The following is a 19,534-nucleotide window of genomic DNA, read 5'->3' on the forward strand; positions in this document are numbered from 1 at the left end:
GTGGCTCATGCCTGTAATCCTAGCTACTCAGGAAGCTGAGATCTGAAGATTACAGTTCAAAGCCAGCCCAGGCGAAAGTCCATGAAACTCTTATCTCCAGTTAACCACCAGAAAACCAGAAGTGGCACTGTGTCTCAAGTGTTAAAGCGCTAGCCTTGAGCTGAAGAGCTCAGGGACAGTGCTTAGGCCCAGAGTTAAAGCCCCACAATGGACAAAAAAAAAAAAAAAGAAAAGAAAAGAAAAGAAAAAAACCCATAAAACATGCTGTCCCATATTTATTTACCAAGTTGCCATGGCAACTAGTATGTACTGTGAGTGCAACTGAATTTCTTGTAAACTTTTTAGGAAGTTTTTGCTTTTTACTGATTATCGTCAAACATACCTTGTCTTTTTTGCCTAAAAGGCAATAACAGACTGTGTGCATGCATGCATGCATGTACACATGTGTGTTGTGTATATGTGCATGCACATGTGTGTTGTGTATGCACACGTGTGCTCTGTGTACACAGTGTGCTTGTATGTACACCTGTATATACAGTGCTTAATGCCATGAGCATTGTTCCCATCAGCAGAAATAGCCTACCAGTTTTACAAAACAATTAAAGGAGTAATAGAATCATAATAATTATACAGTATTAACACAGCACTTTGAATTTGTGTGCTTTGTATCTGACCCTTTCTGTTAGTGAAGAACCTGCATCTAAAGTATGTGTTTCCTCTGCCTTTTCCCTGCTCCTCTTCCATTCTAAATCTTCTAACTCTTGTTGGCCATTCCCTTAATTTTCTTCTTACATTGTTTTCTTGAGTTTGTATTATGTTCCCCAAATGGATGAATATTTGTATTTGAGTTGTTTAAACTTTATAAAAAGATACTATGCTCTTTGTAGATCTTAGACTACAATATTTTTTTTGGTCAGGCATGGGGCTTAAACTCAAGGCCTGAGCTGTCCCTGAGCTTTTTTGCTCAAGCCTAACACTCTACCACATTGAGCTACATTTTTGAGCTGTTGTTATGGTGGTTATTTGGAGATAAGAGTCTCATGTTTTTTTTCTGTCTGGACTGGCTTTGAACTGCAATCCTCAGATCTCAGCCTCCTGAGTATCTAGGATTATAGGCATGAGCCACTGGTGCCAGGCTAGACTAGATATTTGAAACAGAAAAGAATTAATTGTCTTAAAAATAAGGGGGCTGGGAATCTGGCTTAGTGGTAGAGTGTTTGCCTAGCATGCATGAAGCCCTGAGTTCAACTCCTCAGCACCACATACACAGAAAAAGCTGAAAGTGGCGCTGTGGCTCAAGAAGTAGAGTGCTAGCCTTGAGCAAAAGAAGCTCAGGGACAGTGCGCAGGCCCTGAGTTCAAGCTCCAGGACAGGCAAAAGAAATAATAATACTTTGGGGGGGGTGCACACACATTGGTTCTGGGGCTTGTACCTAGGGCCTGGACACTGTCCCTGAGCTTTTTAGCTTAAGGCTAGTGTTCTGCCACTTGAGCCACAGTTCCATTTCCAGCTTTTGGGCAGTTTATTGGAGCTAAGAGTCTCATAGGCTTGCATACCCAAGCTGGCTTTGAACCACAATCCTCAGATCTCAGCCTTCTGAGTATCTAGGATTGTAGGCACGAGCCACCAGCAGCCAATATTCACTTTCTTCTCTTTCAGATATGGGTAAATGTCACCTTACCAAAGGCAAACAGGCTCTAGAGATCCGGAGCAGCTTATCTGAAAAGAGAGCACTCACGGATCCAATCCAGGGGACAGCTTGTTCCGCGGAATCTCTGGTGCGGAATCTGCAGTGGGCCAAGGCTCACGGTATGGTGAAGTCTGGCTCTTGGGAAATTGTTCCAGAATAAACTCCTTGAACTCATAAAGTCTTTTTCTTCTGGCTAAATAGCTTTCTTCCCAGTGTGATGGTAGAAAATGTTGGCCGATCCAAATCTAAACATGTGTTTCTGTTGTAAACATGACACGATTTATCTGATGTTAGACCTGTCATATTGTTTACTTCATTATTTATCCAGCTAGTGAAATTTCAGCGGCCATGTTGAATTCTTCTGTTTTGACATGAGCTGATTTTCTCTTTGTCTTGGTCCACAGTCTTTAGCTTTCCCTGTGCTGTCACTGTGGGAGTGTGACGCATGGGTCCTTGCGCACATCGGACTCTGCCCTGCCCTGCCCTGCCCTGCCCTGCGCTGCCCGGATGTAAACGTCTCATCCGGACAGTAGCTTGAGCGCAGCCCCTGCTGCAGAGGGTTTGAGGCTGAAGCAGATGACCGTGGAGACCGATGTGGCTTATTAGTGCCTTCTCCCCATGTGTGGAGTGATAAAGACAGAAGAAGACAAAGTGGAAATCAGTCCCTGGCTTAGCTACCTTTTGGCAATTCTATGTGCGTTAGTGGAAAGGAAGTTGAAGTGATTGACTGCAGTGAAGATGTTTTTCTTTTAGCCCCCAGGTAGCCATACTGTGAATAGCCTATTAGAGCTAATAGAAAAATAATTGTGTTTATTTGACTCCTATAAAATACCTTCAGTGGTAGAATGCCATCTGTGAGCAGAAAAAAGCTGAGCTGGAGTATGGGACTCGAGTTTAAGTCCCAATACCGGCACGCGCACGCGCGCGCACACATACACACACATTTTTTTTAATTCTTTGTATTTTTAGATACATTTTGGTGAACATATTATATTATACATTAAAAAGTAAAGTACTGTAGCTATCTGAGCATCCCAGATAACTGTATAAACAGATGAATTCAGCTTAGTGTTGGTAGCTGGCTATAGAGCCTGGGCTGGTGGGTAATATTATAGATTACAGGCTGATGCCATGATCCTGGCTACTCAGGCGGCTGAGGTATGGGGAATCACAGTTTGAAGCCAGGTTGGGCAGGAAAATCTTTGAGATATCATTTCTAAAATAATCTGTAAAAACCCAGGCTTGGAGGTGTGTCTCAAGTGGTAGAGCACCAACTGAGCAAGGAAGAATGAGGCCCTCAGTAAACCTCAGTACTGGCCAAATACTGGATGTATTTTTTATTTTTTTTGACAATCCTGGAGCTTAGACTCAGGGCCTGAGCACTGTCCCTGGCATCTTTTTATTCAAGGCTAGCACTCTACCTCTTGAGCCCCAGAACCAGTTCCAGCTCTTTCTGTTTATGTGGTGCTAAGGAATCGGACCAGGGCTTCGTGCCTACTAGGCAAGCACTCCACCGCTAAGCCACATTCCCAGCCCTAACTGGATGTATTTCACCAAAGAAAATGTAAACAAAATTGTAGTAAAAGATCAACAGGGATGGGGGTGTAGTTCGGCGATAGAGCACTAGTCTAGCATGTGTGAGGCCCTGGTTGGATTTCTAGTACTGCAAAAAAAAATTTTTTTTTTAATTTAAAATAAATAGTAAACAAAATATTTTATAAGATGCAACTAAGCCAGGTGCAATAGTGTAAGCCTGCAGTTCTAAAACTCAGCAGGTCAGGGGAGGAAGATCTAGAAATCAAGGCCAGTCTGGGCTACATAGTAAGACCCTTCCTCATTGAGGGAAAGGCAGAGACAGACTTTAGTCCATTTACCTTTAGGTTCCAGAGAAAGTATTTAAAATGAATTAATGAGATAATTTTTTAATGAAGAGCCCATGCAGAATGATAAGAGAAAAGATACGAGGATCCCTCCGTCAACAAATAAGGAAATTGGCTGGGCATGGTGGCACACATCTATAAGCCCAGCTGCTCAGGAGCTGGGAGCAGGAATATTGCAAGTTTGAGGCCAATAGAAGCGTAATTAATGAGATCCTGTCTCCAAAACAGAAATACAAAAGGGCTTGCTTGAGGCTGTTCTCAGCTGATAGCTAGAGCACTGGCCTAACGTGCAGGGCCGAGGGTACAATCCTCAGCACTACCAACAAATTTTAACTAAATTTAGAAAATAAGTAAATATCGCAAGTCCAGTAATCTCCACAGGTAGAAAAATATCAATAATTAAGAAAGAAATACAGGAAATGTCAACTGTAAATAGTCATTGAAGAAAAATTTAAGTGGTGTGTTTCTTTTCTGTCCCATCAGATTGGAATTTTAAAAATTTTAATGGGTTCTTTGGGAAGTGTTCTAGTAAAACTAGTATTTATGTTCCTTGTAAATGAAAACTCTCTTTAAATAATTTTTACGAGTTCTCCTTATTCTCTTCCAGAACTTCCAGAAAGTATGTGCCTTAAATTTCAGTGTGGTGTGCAGATTCAATTAGGATTTGCAGCCGAATTTTCCAATGTCATGATAATCTATACAAGTATAGTCCACAAACCACCTGAGATAATAACGTGTGATGCCTATGTCACTGATTTCCCACTTGTAAGTCATTTTTAAGTACAATGATAAGTTCTTGCTTATTAAAGGCTCTTTTTTTTGTGAGGCAATACAAGGGTTTGACTCAGGGCCTTGCACTTGCTAGGCACTTTACCACTTGCACTTGCTAGACCATGCTGCTAGCCTGAGACTCCCCTTTTACCACTTGAACCATGCTACTAGCCTGAGACTCCCCTTTTACCACTTGAACCATGCTGCTAGCCTGAGACTCCCCTTTTGTGTTGAGGACATAGGTCAGTGGTACAGCACTGTCCTAGCAAATGGAAGGCCCTGCATCCCTTCTTCTAGCACTGAGAAAGAAGGAAATAAGTTAATAAATGTGCAAGTTTATTTCTAGTTTAGTAACGCCAATTGCCAAAATACTTTAAGACCCTAAATTAGGATATCAAAAATGGAAGAATAAAATATTCTGTAAGTATTCCAAGAGTAATTTTTCTCTTCTGGTCCTGGGGCTTGAACTCAGGGCCTGGGTGCTATCCCTCTTTGTACTCAAGGCTAGCGCTCTACCACTTAAGCCACAGTACCACTTCTGGCTTTTTCTGAGTAGTTTATTGGAAATAAGAGTCTCATAGACTTTCCTGCCGGAGTTGGCTTCAAACCCTGATCCTGAGCTCTCTGTCTCCTGAATAGCTTAGGATTACAGGGGTGAGCCACCAGCACCCAATCAACAGTAATTTATTTTTTTAAGAAACTATTGTTTCCAATATAAGTTACTATACCAATGCAAGACCCAACTTTTGGTAGCATATAGAGCATTTATAAATATAAATTTAGTTCTGTTTATTATATTTATTTTCTCTTGGTATTAAAAAGCCAATAGAGAGATACTCTTTTCTGTATAGATTTGACAAATAGAGAAGCAAGAACTAAGTGAAAAATAAACCTGACTTTCATTAGAGAGGCTTTGTGGGGGACATTGCTTCATGCGGAAGCAAATGATGCAGCCTGGAACCTCAAGCAATAGGTCTGCTGGGCCCCCGAGACAGCAGCACTGCATGGGGTGATCACCCTGGGTGCGCAGCCTGTCTAGAGCCACTGGCTTCTCCCTGGAGGAGGGAGGGCTGACTTTGTGTTGCTTACTTATTATTATTCAATTTCTTGGCCGTGCTAGGGTTTGAACCTAGGATTTCCAGCTTGCTACACGTGCCCTACCACTTGAGCCACGCCACAGGCCCGTTCCTCCCAACCAGTCAAAACATGACTCTTGCACCTTCCCGAAGCGATGCTAAAAATGGAGAGAGCCGAAGAGTCAAACACTAACATACCTCTCTCCTGAAAAGGAAACGAGCAGAACAGGAAGGTTTTCAAGGGACAGTTTGAAAGGACACTACCCTTTCTGAGCTGACTCTGCATTTTAAACACATGAGTATAGAATTTAGGATTCTGTATGGCCAGAGAATGTCCCTTTCCTGTTTCATTAGTCCTGGATGAGAGATTATATACTCAAGTCAAAACTCATGAGAGACGTAAATACCTCCTAAGTGTTAAATACTTGTTAAAATGTTTTGGTGTCACCACGTTTGAGACCTTCATCAATTTTATTATTCACCTTTCACTGATTTATTTTTTAAAGGACCTGGATATTGATCCAAAAGATGCAAATAAAGGGACTCCTGAAGAAACCGGCAGCTATTTAGTATCAAAGGAGCTTCCCAAGCACTGCCTCTACACTAGACTCAGCTCACTGCAGAAGTTAAAGGTCAGTCCTTGCCTCTTTATAGCTGCTAATGAAAAGCAATGAGAAGCCGCGCGTGGATTGTGGCATGGCGCGTGGCTCGGCTGCTTCCTTGTGTGTTCAGCTGAAACAGAGATAACAGATCTGTAGCGAGTCTGAACCTTTTTATATTAAATCCTCTCCTTGATGGTAGCCTGAGGTCTCTTTGTTTTAGGGTATTAGGGTATTTTTAGGTATGTGCTGATCCTGGGATTTGAACTTAAGGCCTCACACCGGCTCTGTACCACTGAAGCCACACCTCCAACCTAGCTTTTTTACTGGTTAATTGAAGCCGGGAAGGACTTTTCTTCTGTGGCTAGCTTTGAACGGTGATCCTCTGGAACTGAGCTTTCTGAGGAAGTTACTAGGGTAAAAAGGTCATTCACCAGGCCCAGCCAGCCTGGGGGGAACGTTGGTCTATTGAAAAATTGGGCCTATAGGCTATATTCTATTTTTAAACATATCAGCATTTAAAAATAACGATTTCCTTATTTTGTGACTGCCTATGAAACCTGACATTTCTTTTTCACCTTCTTCATTTTCAGTTGATTTGTAAATAAGCTAGCTGCTCTACATGGTTAAGCTTTCTAGTGCAAGCACATCCTTGCACACACTAAGTTTGTAGTTTATCCATGGCTACAGGATCGTAGAATGCAGCCAAAATTTGGGAATTGGAAAAGGCCCTCAGTGATTACACAGCCAGGCCTACACCTATTTTCAGCTGTTCGTAGCCAGTCTGCTGAAAGTTTCCTCTTAGTATTTTCCAGTTCAGTTATTACCTCATATTTTTGTGTGCTGGTTCTAGGGCTTGAAATCAGGACCTTGGATTTCTATTGGGCTCTTTTGCCCAAGGCTTGTATTCTACCACTTGAGCTAGACTTCCACTCCCAGCTTTTTGTTGGTTAATTGGGGGTAAGAGTCTCTCAGACTTGGCTGCCTGGGCTGGCTTTGAACCTTAATCCTCAAATCTCAGCTTCCCAAAGAGCTAGGATTACAGATGTACGCCACCGGCACGCAGCAGCCTGGTGTTTTTACAGCAGCTTACCTCAGGTGTAAAGCCAGATCATTTTTACCTGAGAGGACAGTTCTCCGCCTCCGATGGAGGGCAGGAAAAGTCCCAAGCCCCAGGCTTGGAAATGCCTCTGCGCTCTGCACCTGAAGAGGACATAAGGGCCCTGCTTTTGACTGCTTGGCTTCCTAAGAACTCTCTCGATGTGCTAAACCCCTCCATGCTGGATGAAGATTCTTGCAGGGACCCTCTGTTCTAAGGGGCGTGGAGGGAAGCCCTTGGTATTGGGTATGGGGAGAGGGGGCTGAGTGTGGTTTTCTTGCTTCAGGAAGAGCGATGTTTTAAGGTGGCTACGCTGTTGTAGCGGATAAAAAGTGATCTGGCTTCTTGTCCTTTCTAGGAGCACCTGGTCTTCACCGTGTGTCTGTCCTATCAGTACTCGGGGCTGGAGGACACCGTGGAGGAGAAGCAGGAGGTGAGCGTGGGGAAGCCGCTCATCGCCAAGCTGGACATGCACCGCGGCGTGGGCCGGAGGGCCTGCTTCCAGATGTGCCTCGTGTCCGATGGGACTTGCCACAGCCCCGCCCCCTCCAGGGGAGCAGCGCAGTACCCCTCATCGCAGGACTCGTTCCACGGGGTCTGCCACTCACCTCCGGGCAGGGCAGACAGCGCCGTGCCGCCAGACCGGTGCCACTGCAGCCAGACGCCCAGTGCCTTCGTCTCCGCGTTCCCCGCCCACCACTGCCCCTGCCCGTTTGGGAGAAGCAACGTGCCCGTCGAGACGACCGACGAAATGCCGTTCAGCCTCTCCGACGGGCTCCGGATCTCTGAACAGTGACCCTGTTTGTATTTAAGCATTATCCCAACGACTAGATGCCTCACCCGAAATAAAAAGAGGCATTATGAAAAGGCAGCTGCGTGTGCAAATGCGTGTGTATAAAGTTACTAGTGCTTCATCCACAGGGCTCAGATCAACTTGTTTTCTCTTAGGATTTTTAAGAGGCTGGGCACTACAGGCTCCTGCCTATTGAGGAGAAGGGAGGAGCCAGAGTTCCGGGGAACTGCAGTTTGAAGCCAACTTGGACAAAAAAATTAACAAGACCCCCATCTCAACCAGCAAGCTGGGTGTGGTGTGTGCCCTGTTCATCCTCACCAAGTGGGAGACCCAAAACAGGATCATGGTCCAGTCTAGGCTGGACAAAAACTGAAAACCACAAGACCTGAAAAAGAAGGCAGAAAGGCTGGACACATGGTTCAAGTGGTAGAGCACCTGCCTAGCACGCTGAAGGACCTGAGTTCATAACCCAGCACTGTCCCCCTTCCCCAAAAAACTTTCTGAACTGGATGACTTGTTCTGTAAGAATCAAGTGTAGGATTTGGGAATGGCACTCAGTGGTAGAACATTGCTTGGCCTGTGTGAGGCCCTTGGTTCGATCCTCAGCACTGAAACTAGGAAATGAAGTATGGCTGGGTATACATAAGCACATCATAAAATACTCTCATGATTCTCTGTCACCACAAAATTTATTTTCACCAGAAGTAAAAGCCACGAGCCAGGTGCTAGTGGCTCACACCTGTAACCCTAGCTCAGGAGCCTGAGATCTGAGGATCACAGTTTGAAGCCAGCCCGGGCAGGAAAGTCTGTGAGACTCTTATCTCCAATTCACCACCAGAAAACCAGAAGTGGTGCTGTGGCTCAAAGTGGTAGAGTACTAGCCTTGAGCAAAAGAGCTCAAGAACAGCACCCAAGTCTTGGGTTCAAGCCCCACAACTGACCCCCCAAAAAAGTAAAAGCTATGAGAATGGAACTTCTATACAAATAAGTCATTTTGTTTAATACCAGAAGAACTCTGTTGATCCGCAGACAGTGGGAGGAATTAGTAGAAGCATCTTGTCTAAATTGCAGCCGGCACCAGGACTGAGATCTCTAGAATCCCAGCCCAGGGGTTTTCTACTACATGCTGCCTTTCTGACGGTTCTGAGATGGGCATTACTTTTTGTAGGTAAAAGGACAGCTCACCTAAGATAGGTATTCAGGCAGGCATGTCTACATTAAGCAATGTGCACATTTTCATTTATACTTACAGGACTTCGTTGCAAGTGTCACGGAGGAGGAGGCTTGCGTGTCTTCCATAGAAAAGGCTGAAATTTCTTGCTTTAAGTTCATTAAACCACTGTGAGGTGATTAAATACTTGTTTAAAGTATAGAGATATAAATGCTTGCAGTAGCTGCTTATCTGAATCTTGCAAGCACCGACATTGTCTTCCACAATAGCATGTTTTTCTTTGGGAACTCTAGCCTTATCACTTTTGGCTCTATCTAACAAAAGCCTCAAAAGACAACTGGTAGTAAAAAGATTGACAAAAGCCAGGGCCTTACAACGCCAGACAGTTGATTCTAATTTTAACAGTCGTACACAGACGATCCCAGGCCCCTAGGACTCCAGGCTGAAGTCTACCAGACATGAATATTAGCCCCAGCTTTTTGTAAGCTCTTCCCAGAAAGAGAACAATTGTCAATTCGTGCTAGGAAGCCAGTGTTCCTGCAACATCAAAACCAAAGACATCACAAGGAAACGACACACCAGTACCCCTTGTGAATACAGATGCAAAACTCGCTAACAAAATACTAGCAGGCTGAATTTAGCGACCTATAAAAGAAGGATTATATACTATGATCAAAAGGGATTTGTCCCTGATATAGAGTTGGTTATATCCAAAACTCAGTCACGGTGGGTCGCCACAGTTCAGCGATGTTAGATTTTGTAAGCCCACACAAGTAATGAGTGAATTTAGAACCAGTGTGTGTGTGTGTGTGTGCATATATACATTTTCATATATGTACATTTAACATGTACATGCCATGGGTCATGAGCTTGAGTCCTGAAAACTGGCAGATTATACGTTTGATTTTTCCAAAGTGCAAATGAGATTCAGAAGACTTAACTTGAGGTCACCCCCAAAGAAGTGGCGGTTAGAATTGCGACCCTCTCTGATTTGCCCGCCGGTGCCGCAAACTTCACTGGACGGCCTCCTCCACCTCTATCCTCTTGTCTGTGAGGTGAAGCAGGAAGACACTGCTCTGTTCAGCCTTAGCTGGCCGCATGCATATTGGGGGCTCCACCAATACTGGTTCAGACGTTATAAGTAAATTGTAGCAAGTGGCTAAGATTGCAGTTCCATAATGATGAATGAGGATCCCACTATGCAATGTTAATAAAAGACAAAACACGCAGAGAAGACCTTAATAAATATAGAAAAAGCACTCGATAAAATTTAACATCCCAGCCCGATGCTGGTGGCTCACAATTACAATGCTAGGAGGCTGAAGTCTCATGCTCCAGATGCAAAGCCAGCCCAGAAAGAAAAGCCAAGCAAGAGCTCTAGGCTCTGGGTTCAAGAACGCCCCAGTGCTAGGTTTGTGGGTTGTTATTTTTTAATTATTTGGATTCCAGGTATCTATGAGAGAATATTTTTCTGCTTTAAGACACCAAGTAGCGGTGATTGTTGCAATAGCCCTGGACCGGGGTGGGGAATCTTCCTTTATAAAATCCACCTTTCTGTTTCCAAACAAAAAACCCTTCCTTGAGCGTGAAGCCCTTCTGCCACCGTCTCTGGCGCCCCCTGCCGGTCCCCGGCCCTTGAATCCCGCAGCCTTGAGACTTCTCCAATGAAATGGGAGCCTGAAGGGACCTGGAAACTTAGAACCAGGGTTGTAAGATCAAAACAAAAGGCCACGGTATTCCACCTTGAGAGACGGATCGGGAGTGTTTAGCCCTCGTCCTGAAGCCTGTTCCCTTTTATTCTTGGGAAATTCAGTGTCACAATGGCAACCTACTCAATCACTTCTCCTGGTGACTTCCTCATCAAGGAAGACTTGAGCCTTGCTCATTCTTGGGAAAATAGAAACCACCTGCTGAAGAAGCAAAAGCCTCGTTACCAACCGGTGCGCGCAGACAACCATATGGGCCTTTCTTCCTGCCACAAAAGGGAACCTGTCCCCCTGCCCAGACGCTCCGCGCGCACGCTCGACTCCGACTCCTTTTTGTCTTTCCCAAGCTCCATTTCTTCATTATCAGTGATCTCATTTTATTAACAGATGACACACAGAGCTGGGTCAGAGCCAGCTGCATGGGGACACGGGTCTGTAGTGGTTTCCAGGTGAGGCTGTCACTGCTTGTGGATTTGTGAGCTGGGAGGAGGAACTTCCTTGTTCTCTGCTTCCGCCCTCTAAGTTACCAGAGAAGCAGCCGCGCGCATCCTCTCCACTTCCCCTTGCCTCTCACGTCATTAACTCCATTCAGTGGCAATCAGTGAGCTCAGAAAGTGTTGCAGTCACGAGGCTGTGCTTCTGGAAACATCCTCACCAGTTTCCAATGGCTTCCGATTGCTGACTTTCCTAGTCCCCTCCCTGGAGGCCTTCTTCTTTTGGCTCTACCCTATTCTCCATCCTGCACCCCACCGATTGCTTTTCTGACACTCTTCTCAATTTGCTGTTGTGGAATTGGGGGTGGGGGAGGGCTGATGTCCACTAGTCTCGACTAGTGGGCATGAATCAAGGGCCTAATGTCTGCCTGGGCCTGAAGTAGTGCCTGGCATGTAAAAGTCACTCAACACTGTTGATTGAGTGAAGAAAGGAATATGTGAGACAAAAATCTTAATGAGAATTCAAGTGACCAAGAATGTAATACTGCTCCCTTCAGCGCAACAGAGAGTAAACCTGGAATGATACTGACAAGATTAGCATGGCCTCTGTGCCAGGATTATAGCGAATTTTTGAAGCATTCCATATTTCTTTTTGCCAGTCCTGGGACTTGAACTCAGGGCCTGGGCACTGTCCCCGAGCTTCTTTTGCTCAAAGTTAGCACTCTGCCACTGGAGCCATAGCACCGCTTCCAGCTTTTTCTGATTATGCGGTGCTGAGGAATCAAACCCAAGGCTTCATGCATGCTAGGCAAGCTCTCTATCTCTAAGCCACATTCCCAGCCCCTGTTCCATATTTTTTAATGTATAAACGACTCTTCTATGACTCCTCTTGTAATCCTAGCTACTCAGGAGGCTGAGATCTGAGGACTGGGGTTCAAAGCCAATTCAAGCAAGAAAATCTGAGAGACTCTTATCCCCAACAATCCACCAAAAAGCTGAAGGTACAGCTGTGGTTCAAGTGGTAGAGGGCTAGCCTTGAGCAAAAGAAGCTCAAGGACAGTGCCTAGGCCCTGAGCCCCAGGACCAGTGCGCTTGCACACACACACACACACACACACACACACACACACACAGAGTATAAACTAAGCAGGGGAAATTTTCTTGTAGCTAGAAGGATCTGATGGGCTGAGAAACAAAGAAGGAGATCCCCCTCCCCCCAAAAAAAAGACTAGCCAGGAAAGGCAATGCGCATGGGTAACATGAAGCCCACAGGCGCTGGAGTGGGGGTACCTGCTGCCGGAGGTGGGCGCTAATGCTCAAGATTTCTAAGACAATGCTGAGTCCCAGGTGCTGAGTGACTTGGGGGAGGGGTGCTCCTAAGCATGGGTGGATTGGAAGAGAAGGTCCCCGAAGCTGTGGTCCAGGCACTGCTGTGACCCGGATACACGGGCTGGTTGCATGCCCACGCATGTAATCAGAGTGACAGAAGAAGGGGCGCTCAAAGAGAAGGTGTGGCCCACATTTTCCCCTGAATAACAATGACAAACCCTTAAAGAGTGCCAGGTGCTGTTCTAAGCGCTTCATCTCGTGTGCATTTGTGAACCCCTGTGGAAGAAGCCTGGTGTTCCTATTGTTGTCTTCCTCGTATAGATGAAGGTCAGTTACCCAAGGTCAAACGGATAGCGTGTCGTGTAGATCAAATCCGTGACTCTTCAAATGACAGGAAGGTGACAGACGGAGAGGCAACCGCGTCATTGAACATGGAGAGGGAGAGGAAAGCAGAGAGCTCCACCCCGAGGGCTTGGGACTCCGTGCTAAGCTTTCTGATGAGTCCCTGGGCGCTGGGCGGCTTTGCAGGAGCTGGGGCAGCGCGGCAGCAGCAGAGCTCTGGGTAGACCAGTGTGGCTTCCGAGTAGAGCAGGCCCGGCCTGCGAGCACGAGGACTCCAGAGATCCCGAGGTGACAGAAGCTGAGAGTCCAGATCCAGGGCCCTTGGACTCGGCTTTTGGAAAGGAAGTCGGGGCGGCAGCGGCAGGAGGAAAGCGGGGCACCCTAGGCAGGCATGGGGCTCCCCAGGAATGAAGCTCACCCGGCCTGCCAGGGAGAGTGTCTGTCCTGATAACCTACTAATGGCCTGTTGTCTATCAGCCTGCACCACACAGCGGGGGGCCAGCCCGGGGGTACAACCCTGGGGGTCCCCGGCAGGGATGGGCTGGCTGGGAACCCATATGGGGGTGTCTCAGGAATTGAGGCGCCCCTCTCTGCACTGCTGCCTTGCTCCTAACTGGGAGGTGGGGGTGGGGGTCTGGCCTAGAGCTCATTTCCTCCCAGCGCTGGGAAGGCTGTGCCCCAGAACCGCCGACAGGGGGCAGTGCAGGCCGGCCTTCCCCATGGCCTCTCCAGCCCAGGGCTTAAACCTCCGCACCTTCCCACAGTCCCCGCACCTGCTTGCACCGCCAGGAAAGAAGGCTTAGGGGACCTCTGTGGTGGGGTGGAGAGCTACTCGGGGGCAGATCCGCCCTGGGGAGGCTCAGAAGGTGCTGGAAAAGCCAGTTTGCTGCTTCTGAACACGGTCGGTCTCCAGTCACTGGCAAGGCAGCAATGCACTCAATCTGACCATTGGGATTCAAGTTTTCCCGCTGCCCCTATAACAGGTTTGCACACACAGGCAGATGGTGCACACACTTCGTCACCAACCGCCCTGCCTGGTCCCCGAGGGCCCCTCGGTTTCCCTCCTGGTGCCCAGCACTTGGTTTTTTTGTGTTTTGTTTTTGTTTGTTTTTCTGGTCCGAGGGCTTGAACTCTAGGCTCTGTTCCCTGAGCTTCTTTTGCTCAAGGCTAGCACTCTACCATGTGAGCCGCAACACCCCTTCTGGCTTTTTTGGGGGTAGTTTATTGGAGCTAAGAGTCTCCTGGACTTTCCTGCCTGGGCTGGCTTTGAACTGAGATCCTTAGATCTCAGCCTCCGGAGTAGTGTAGCTTGGATTACAGGTGTGACCCGTAGCGCCCAGCACAGCACTTGCTTTGATGTCTCTGTGGAACTGAGAGAGTGCAGACAATCTTAACCCCCACTTGCTTGGGGCTCTGCTGCAGGCCTAGGAGAAAGAACTTCCTTTCACCTGTTTCTCCTGCCATCCTAAATTTTGCTGTCTCTCTTTTCAAGGGACTCGAGCTTGACTGATTACTGGTCAGACACAGCCAAGGAAGGTGGTGCTGACTTTTGATCCAAAAGGGCAGAGAAGAAAAAAAAATGGAATCCAAAATATAGAATAATTTTCTATTTTCCTAGACGTTGTTTTTAAAAGTACGTGTGAACCAGGCACCAGTAGCTACTCAGGAGGCTGAGATCTGAAGACCGTGATTCACAGGCAGGAAAGTCCATGAGACTCTTGTCTCCAATTAGCCAGCAAAAGGCAGACATGGAAGTGTGACTCAAGTGCTGGAGCACCCTTCTGGAAAGAAAAGGCTACATAACTGCACTCAGGCTCTGAGTTCAAGCCCCAGTATGGCACAAAACAGGTGAAACGAATAGGGCTTAAAAGACTGACATTGAACTGGGCACCGGTGGCCTACACCTGGAATCCGACCTCTCAGGAGGCTGAGATCTGAGGATCACAGTTCAAAGCCAACCCAAGCAGAAAAGTCCCCATGAGATGCTCATCTCCAATGATCCACTAGAAAACTGGAGGTGGAAGTGAGGCTCAAAGTGGTAGAATGCCAGCTTTGAGCTGAAAAGGCTCAGAGACAGCACCCAGGCCCTGAGTTCAAGCCCCATGACCCCCACCCACAAAAAAATTGATACCTCAGGTCCCCCAGGAAGCTGTGTACAGCACAACTTCAATGAACTCCCCTTTCTCTGTCAGAATGTCTGACCTTCTCCGGCTGCACTGTCCCTTGGCAAGCCCTGGCGCAGTGAACCCGCAGCCGTTGTAATTGGGGATGACCGCAGCCTCTTTATTTGCCATTGCCTAGCTGTGGTTATCACAGAACAAAAGGTACGGCCTCCGGTGCTCACGGGCGGGATGGATTTGTGGCCCAAGCACTGAGGCTCATTGTGGCACTGAAGGTCTGCATGTCCCCCTCCTGCCGCCCCTTGTCATCTTTTTCCTTCGTTATTGTCCCTGGGCCTGCTTTCCTGCATCCGTGTAAGGGGGTGATCGTCGAGTACACTCAAACGGACGGGTTTCCCCAGGAGCTGGGCCTGTACAGCCTGTTTCAGGGGCGGTGTTTGCATCTGAGACGTTGTTCTGAGTCTAAGCCGATGGCCGTGTGTGCATTGTCCATCAGCTGTGGAACTTCTAGGTGTCTCCAGGACTCTGGGAAGCCACTGACCAGGAAGTGCCCACCGTGGGCAACCCGGCCTCAGCACTTCCGGTAAAAGTGCAGTCCACAGGGGCCAGCTTTTGCAGACGGTGGAAGGATTTCTGGGCTCGGGATTCTCTTCCCTTGGGATTTTCTCCTCACATCCTATCAGATCCACTTAAATCTCTCTCTCTCTCTCTCTCTCTCTCTGCATGTATGTATGTGCTGGTACTAGTACCAGGGCTTGAACTCAGGGCCCTGGGCCCTGCCCCTTAGCTCTTTTGCTCAAGGCTGGTGCTCTACCACAGCTTCACTTCCAGTGTTTTGGTGGTTCATTGAAACAAGAGTCTCCACAGCCTTTTCCTGCCTGAGCTGGCTTTGAACCTTGATCTTCAGGTCGTAGCCTCCTGAGTAGCTGGAATGAAAGGCATGAACCACCATCACCTGGTCTCGTGAGGGGCACTGCTAAGTGTCTGCATGATCACCTATGCAAAGAGCTATTGGAAGCAGACCCACCAACAGAGCTTAGGACTCTGCCCCAGGAGGAAGCCAGGCGGCCACCTCCAAGATCTGCCCTCGCTCCTCATCCCTAACCCCAGACCCCAGGCCCAGGAGCCCCCTCCTCCAAGGTCCTGCAGGCCCTCTGCGTTCCAGCCCCATCCTCTTAACCAGATGTTGCTGGTGTTCAAGGGTCAGGAGAGGAAGAAACAAGGTATCCTCTACATCCCCATTTTCCCTCACAGACTACTCGAGAATGGCTGGTCAGAGCCGTGTTCCTCCCTCACCTTGGGACAAACAAGGAGTGTGGCTTTTCCTAGGACACGCGGTGCCTATGCTGTTGGCAACATCCATTTATTGCTTCGGACTCAGTGTGGAAGGACTACCAGTACTGCAACCCCCCCCGCCCCGCCCCGCCTCTGCTACCGTCTCTCTCTGAGGCCCCAGGACTCTTCTCTGGCCACACACTTCAGGGGATGTGGCGAGGACTCAGCAGAGAGCATAGGGAAAGACCTGCACACACTCCTTCATCAGTAAAACTCTCACACCTGCCTGTGGCCAGTGGCTCTCACCTGTAATCCTAGCTACTCAGGAGGCTGGGGTCTGAGGACGGAGGTTCGAAACCAGCTAGGGAAGAGAAGCCTATGAGATTCCTATCTCCAATGAGCCAGGAAAAGGCTGGAAGTGGGAGTTGGAGGCATGGCTCAGTTGCTAGAATGCTAGCCAGTGTGTGGAAGTGGCAGATCTTGAGTTCCAATCCCAGCCTCAAACCTAAAAGGGGGGAAAAAAAAAAAAGCCCAAAGTAGAACTGTGGCTCAAGAAGAATGAAGAGGGGGAAGGGAGACGGGAGAAGGAAGAGGAAGAGGAGAAAGAGGAGGGGGAGGAGGACAGGAAGAGGAGAAGAGGAAGAAGGAGGAGGAAGAGGAGGAGAAGGAAGAATAGGAAGAGGAGGAGGGATAGGAAGAGGAGGAGGCCTCCAAGCAAGAGTGCAAAGCCCTGAGTTCAAGCCCCACTACTGGCACAAAAACAAAGGAAGAGGGGCTGGGGATATGGCCTAGTGGCAAGAGTGCCTGCCTCATATACATGAGGCCCTGGGTTCGATTCCCCAGCACCACATATACAGAAAATGGCCAGAAGTGGCGCTGTGGCTCAAGTGGCAGAGTGCTAGCCTTGAGCAAAAAGAAACCAGGGACAGTGCTCAGGCCCTGAGTCCAAGCCCCAGGACTGGCCAAAAAAAAAAAAAAAACAAAGGAAGAAAGGAGAGAGAAAGACAGAGAATAGAGCTTAAGATAGAAATGAAATGTTTAAAGAAATTTAAAGCTAAAAAGTGCACGGTGACAGTGGCTAGAATTCCCATTCCCGCCCCCCCCCCCCCAATCCCCAGCCTCTTCTCACTCCCAGTTCCTCTCACCCAGGGTGCCCCGGGAATACTGTAAGCCACTTCTCAGAAGCACATCTCTGGTTTGGATCATTTCTGAGAAAAAGTCAGCGACTCCAGACTGTGGGGAGCCAGAGTAAATAAAGTGCAGAACTCCATGGGTGTGACTTGGTCCATGAAGGAGCAGTGATGTGTGCAAACGGCCACCAGGTGGCGCCATGATTCCCTTCCGAGCAAGGTGCGTGATTGGGCCAGTGATGTACCTGGGCTGATGCGTGCGGACATGGTGCGGGTGTGTGCGTGTCAGTGCATGTGGGGTGATGTTCCTGGCATATATAGTGAGTGCGTGCACGGTGTATAGTGTGTGCACGTGTGGTACACGTGTGTGAGGTGTGTCATGTAAAGATGCCGTAGGTGGCGTGTGGTGTGAGCTTTAGTGTGGCATTAGGGCAAAGAGACAGTATCCTCCTCATTCGCCCCCACCCGTGAGCTAAGTATCCAGCCTTTCTTTGCGCCCCAGTACAGGCGGCGGGGGATGGGGGGGGGGAAGACTAGCCTCCACCACCTGAGCAGCCAGGTGATCTGGGTGAGCTGCGGGACCCAGCTGTACTTCCACCTCTGTGACACCAGAGGGCGCCAGCGCATCGGGAGTCCCCACAATGCAGCGTCTTGCTGGGAATCTAATCGAAGATGACACCGGCACCTTCACAAAAGAGCGAGGTCAAAGGCAGTTCCACCTGCGCTGTACTGAGCCCCTGGCTCTCTCTGCTTCATGCACACAAATGACCCTTTTTCTTTGGTTTGGGTGCTGGGGCTTGAACTCAGGGCCTTGCCTATGCTGAGCCCATGCTACTTACTCTCTTGTCCAGGACAAATAAATGACTGACCCTCCTCCGTGGTGCTCTACCGCTTGACCTACATCCCCACTTGCAGCTTTTTGCTAGTTAGTTGCCCATAACTGCCTCCGATTCATCGGCAGAGGCTGGCTCCGAACCTTGATCCTGAGCCCCCAGCCTCCTGAGCAGCGAGGATTACAGGCCTGGGCCACCGGGGGGGGGGGGGGGGGGGGTGGGCAGACGTGTGGGGTGGCAGTTTTGCTGGGGCAAGCACACTGGCCCTGAAGGCTGAAGGGGCCTGGAGCCTCCTCCCGGCTGCGTGGAAGGACCAAGCCCACGGCGAGCCCTCTGCCCACGGCCCCCTCTGGCCTGCCCAGCCCAGGGAGGAGATCAGCTTCCCCAGGGGCACAGAAGGCTCTGGAAAAGCCATCTCCTCCCTTCCTTCCCCCAAGGCGGCTCCCAGCAGGGCCTCTGCGGCTGGGGAAGGATGCACAGGCGGCGGGAGGAGGCCCAGCCCCGAGCTCCGCCCGGGACAGCCAGGGCTTCCAGGGCCCTAATCGCCCTGCCAGGCCACTGGGCGGGAGCAGCTTCCCATTGGCCCAGCGGAAGCGGAAGTCACAGGCCCAATTGTCTGTCTGCTGTCAGTCAAAAGCCCCAGCTCTGCTGTCTGGCACGGGCCGGGGGCACCGAGGCCTGGAGGAGGCCCGCCTTGCCGGGGGAGCCCGCATTTTCTCTGGTGGTGGTCTGTGAACAGCTCTGGGGTGACGGGTGGGTGGGAATCACTCAGCCGGGGACACGGAGGGGTCCCATCTTCCCCAGGTCCCCCTGAATGCGTGGTTGCAGGGGTATTGCCTCCTTAACTGCATGCTCTGTGGCCTTTTAAATGGCCCCCACCTGCCCACCCCCCCCGAAATAAATGGATTGGGGAGTCCTGTGGGCGCACACCTGTAATCCCAGCATCTGGGATGGGGGAGAAGGGAAAGCGGAGCTGCAGGACGATGTTGAGTTTGAGGTCAGCTTGAGCTAAGTAGGAAGACCCTAACTTTTTATTTATGTCATTCCCGGGGCTTAGGACTCAGGGCCTGAGCACTGTCCCTGGCTTCTTTTTGCTCAAGGCTAGCACTCTGCCACTTGAGCCACAGCGCCACTTCCAGATTTTTCTGTATATGTAGTGCTGAGGAATCGAACCCGGGGCTTTGTGCATGCTAGGCAAGCACTCTACCACGCAGCCACATTCCCTGTCCGGAAGACTCTATCTTAAAAACCAAGAACAAGCCGGGTTTTGTAATCCTAGTGTAATG

At 48.9% G+C, this 19,534-nt stretch overlaps 1 protein-coding gene and 1 non-coding gene across 5 annotated transcripts in view; both read left to right on the plus strand.

Annotated features, from left to right (window-relative positions):
- Malt1 (MALT1 paracaspase) overlaps nt 1-8,135 on the plus strand; it is a 51,941-nt gene extending 43,806 nt beyond the window's left edge. For 3 of the 4 annotated variants that reach the window (XM_048363227.1, XM_048363228.1, XM_048363229.1), the window contains 4 exons: nt 1,660-1,809; nt 4,178-4,335; nt 5,924-6,049; nt 7,474-8,135. In XM_048363227.1, the coding sequence (XP_048219184.1) occupies nt 1,660-1,809; nt 4,178-4,335; nt 5,924-6,049; nt 7,474-7,911 (872 nt within the window). In that variant the 3' untranslated portion in view covers nt 7,912-8,135. The remainder of the gene's footprint in view (nt 1-1,659; nt 1,810-4,177; nt 4,336-5,923; nt 6,050-7,473) is intronic. The other variant, XM_048363230.1, reaches the window with a different exon arrangement.
- A 3,630-nt stretch (nt 8,136-11,765) lies between these two features.
- LOC125364326 lies at nt 11,766-11,869 on the plus strand. The gene has a single exon (XR_007213485.1). It is a non-coding gene; the product is annotated as a U6 spliceosomal RNA (small nuclear RNA).
- Nucleotides 11,870-19,534: the final 7,665 nt, after the last annotated feature.

The sequence above is a fragment of the Perognathus longimembris genome, chromosome 15 (assembly GCF_023159225.1).
Source record: "Perognathus longimembris pacificus isolate PPM17 chromosome 15, ASM2315922v1, whole genome shotgun sequence".
Classification (NCBI taxonomy): Eukaryota; Metazoa; Chordata; class Mammalia; order Rodentia; family Heteromyidae; genus Perognathus; species Perognathus longimembris.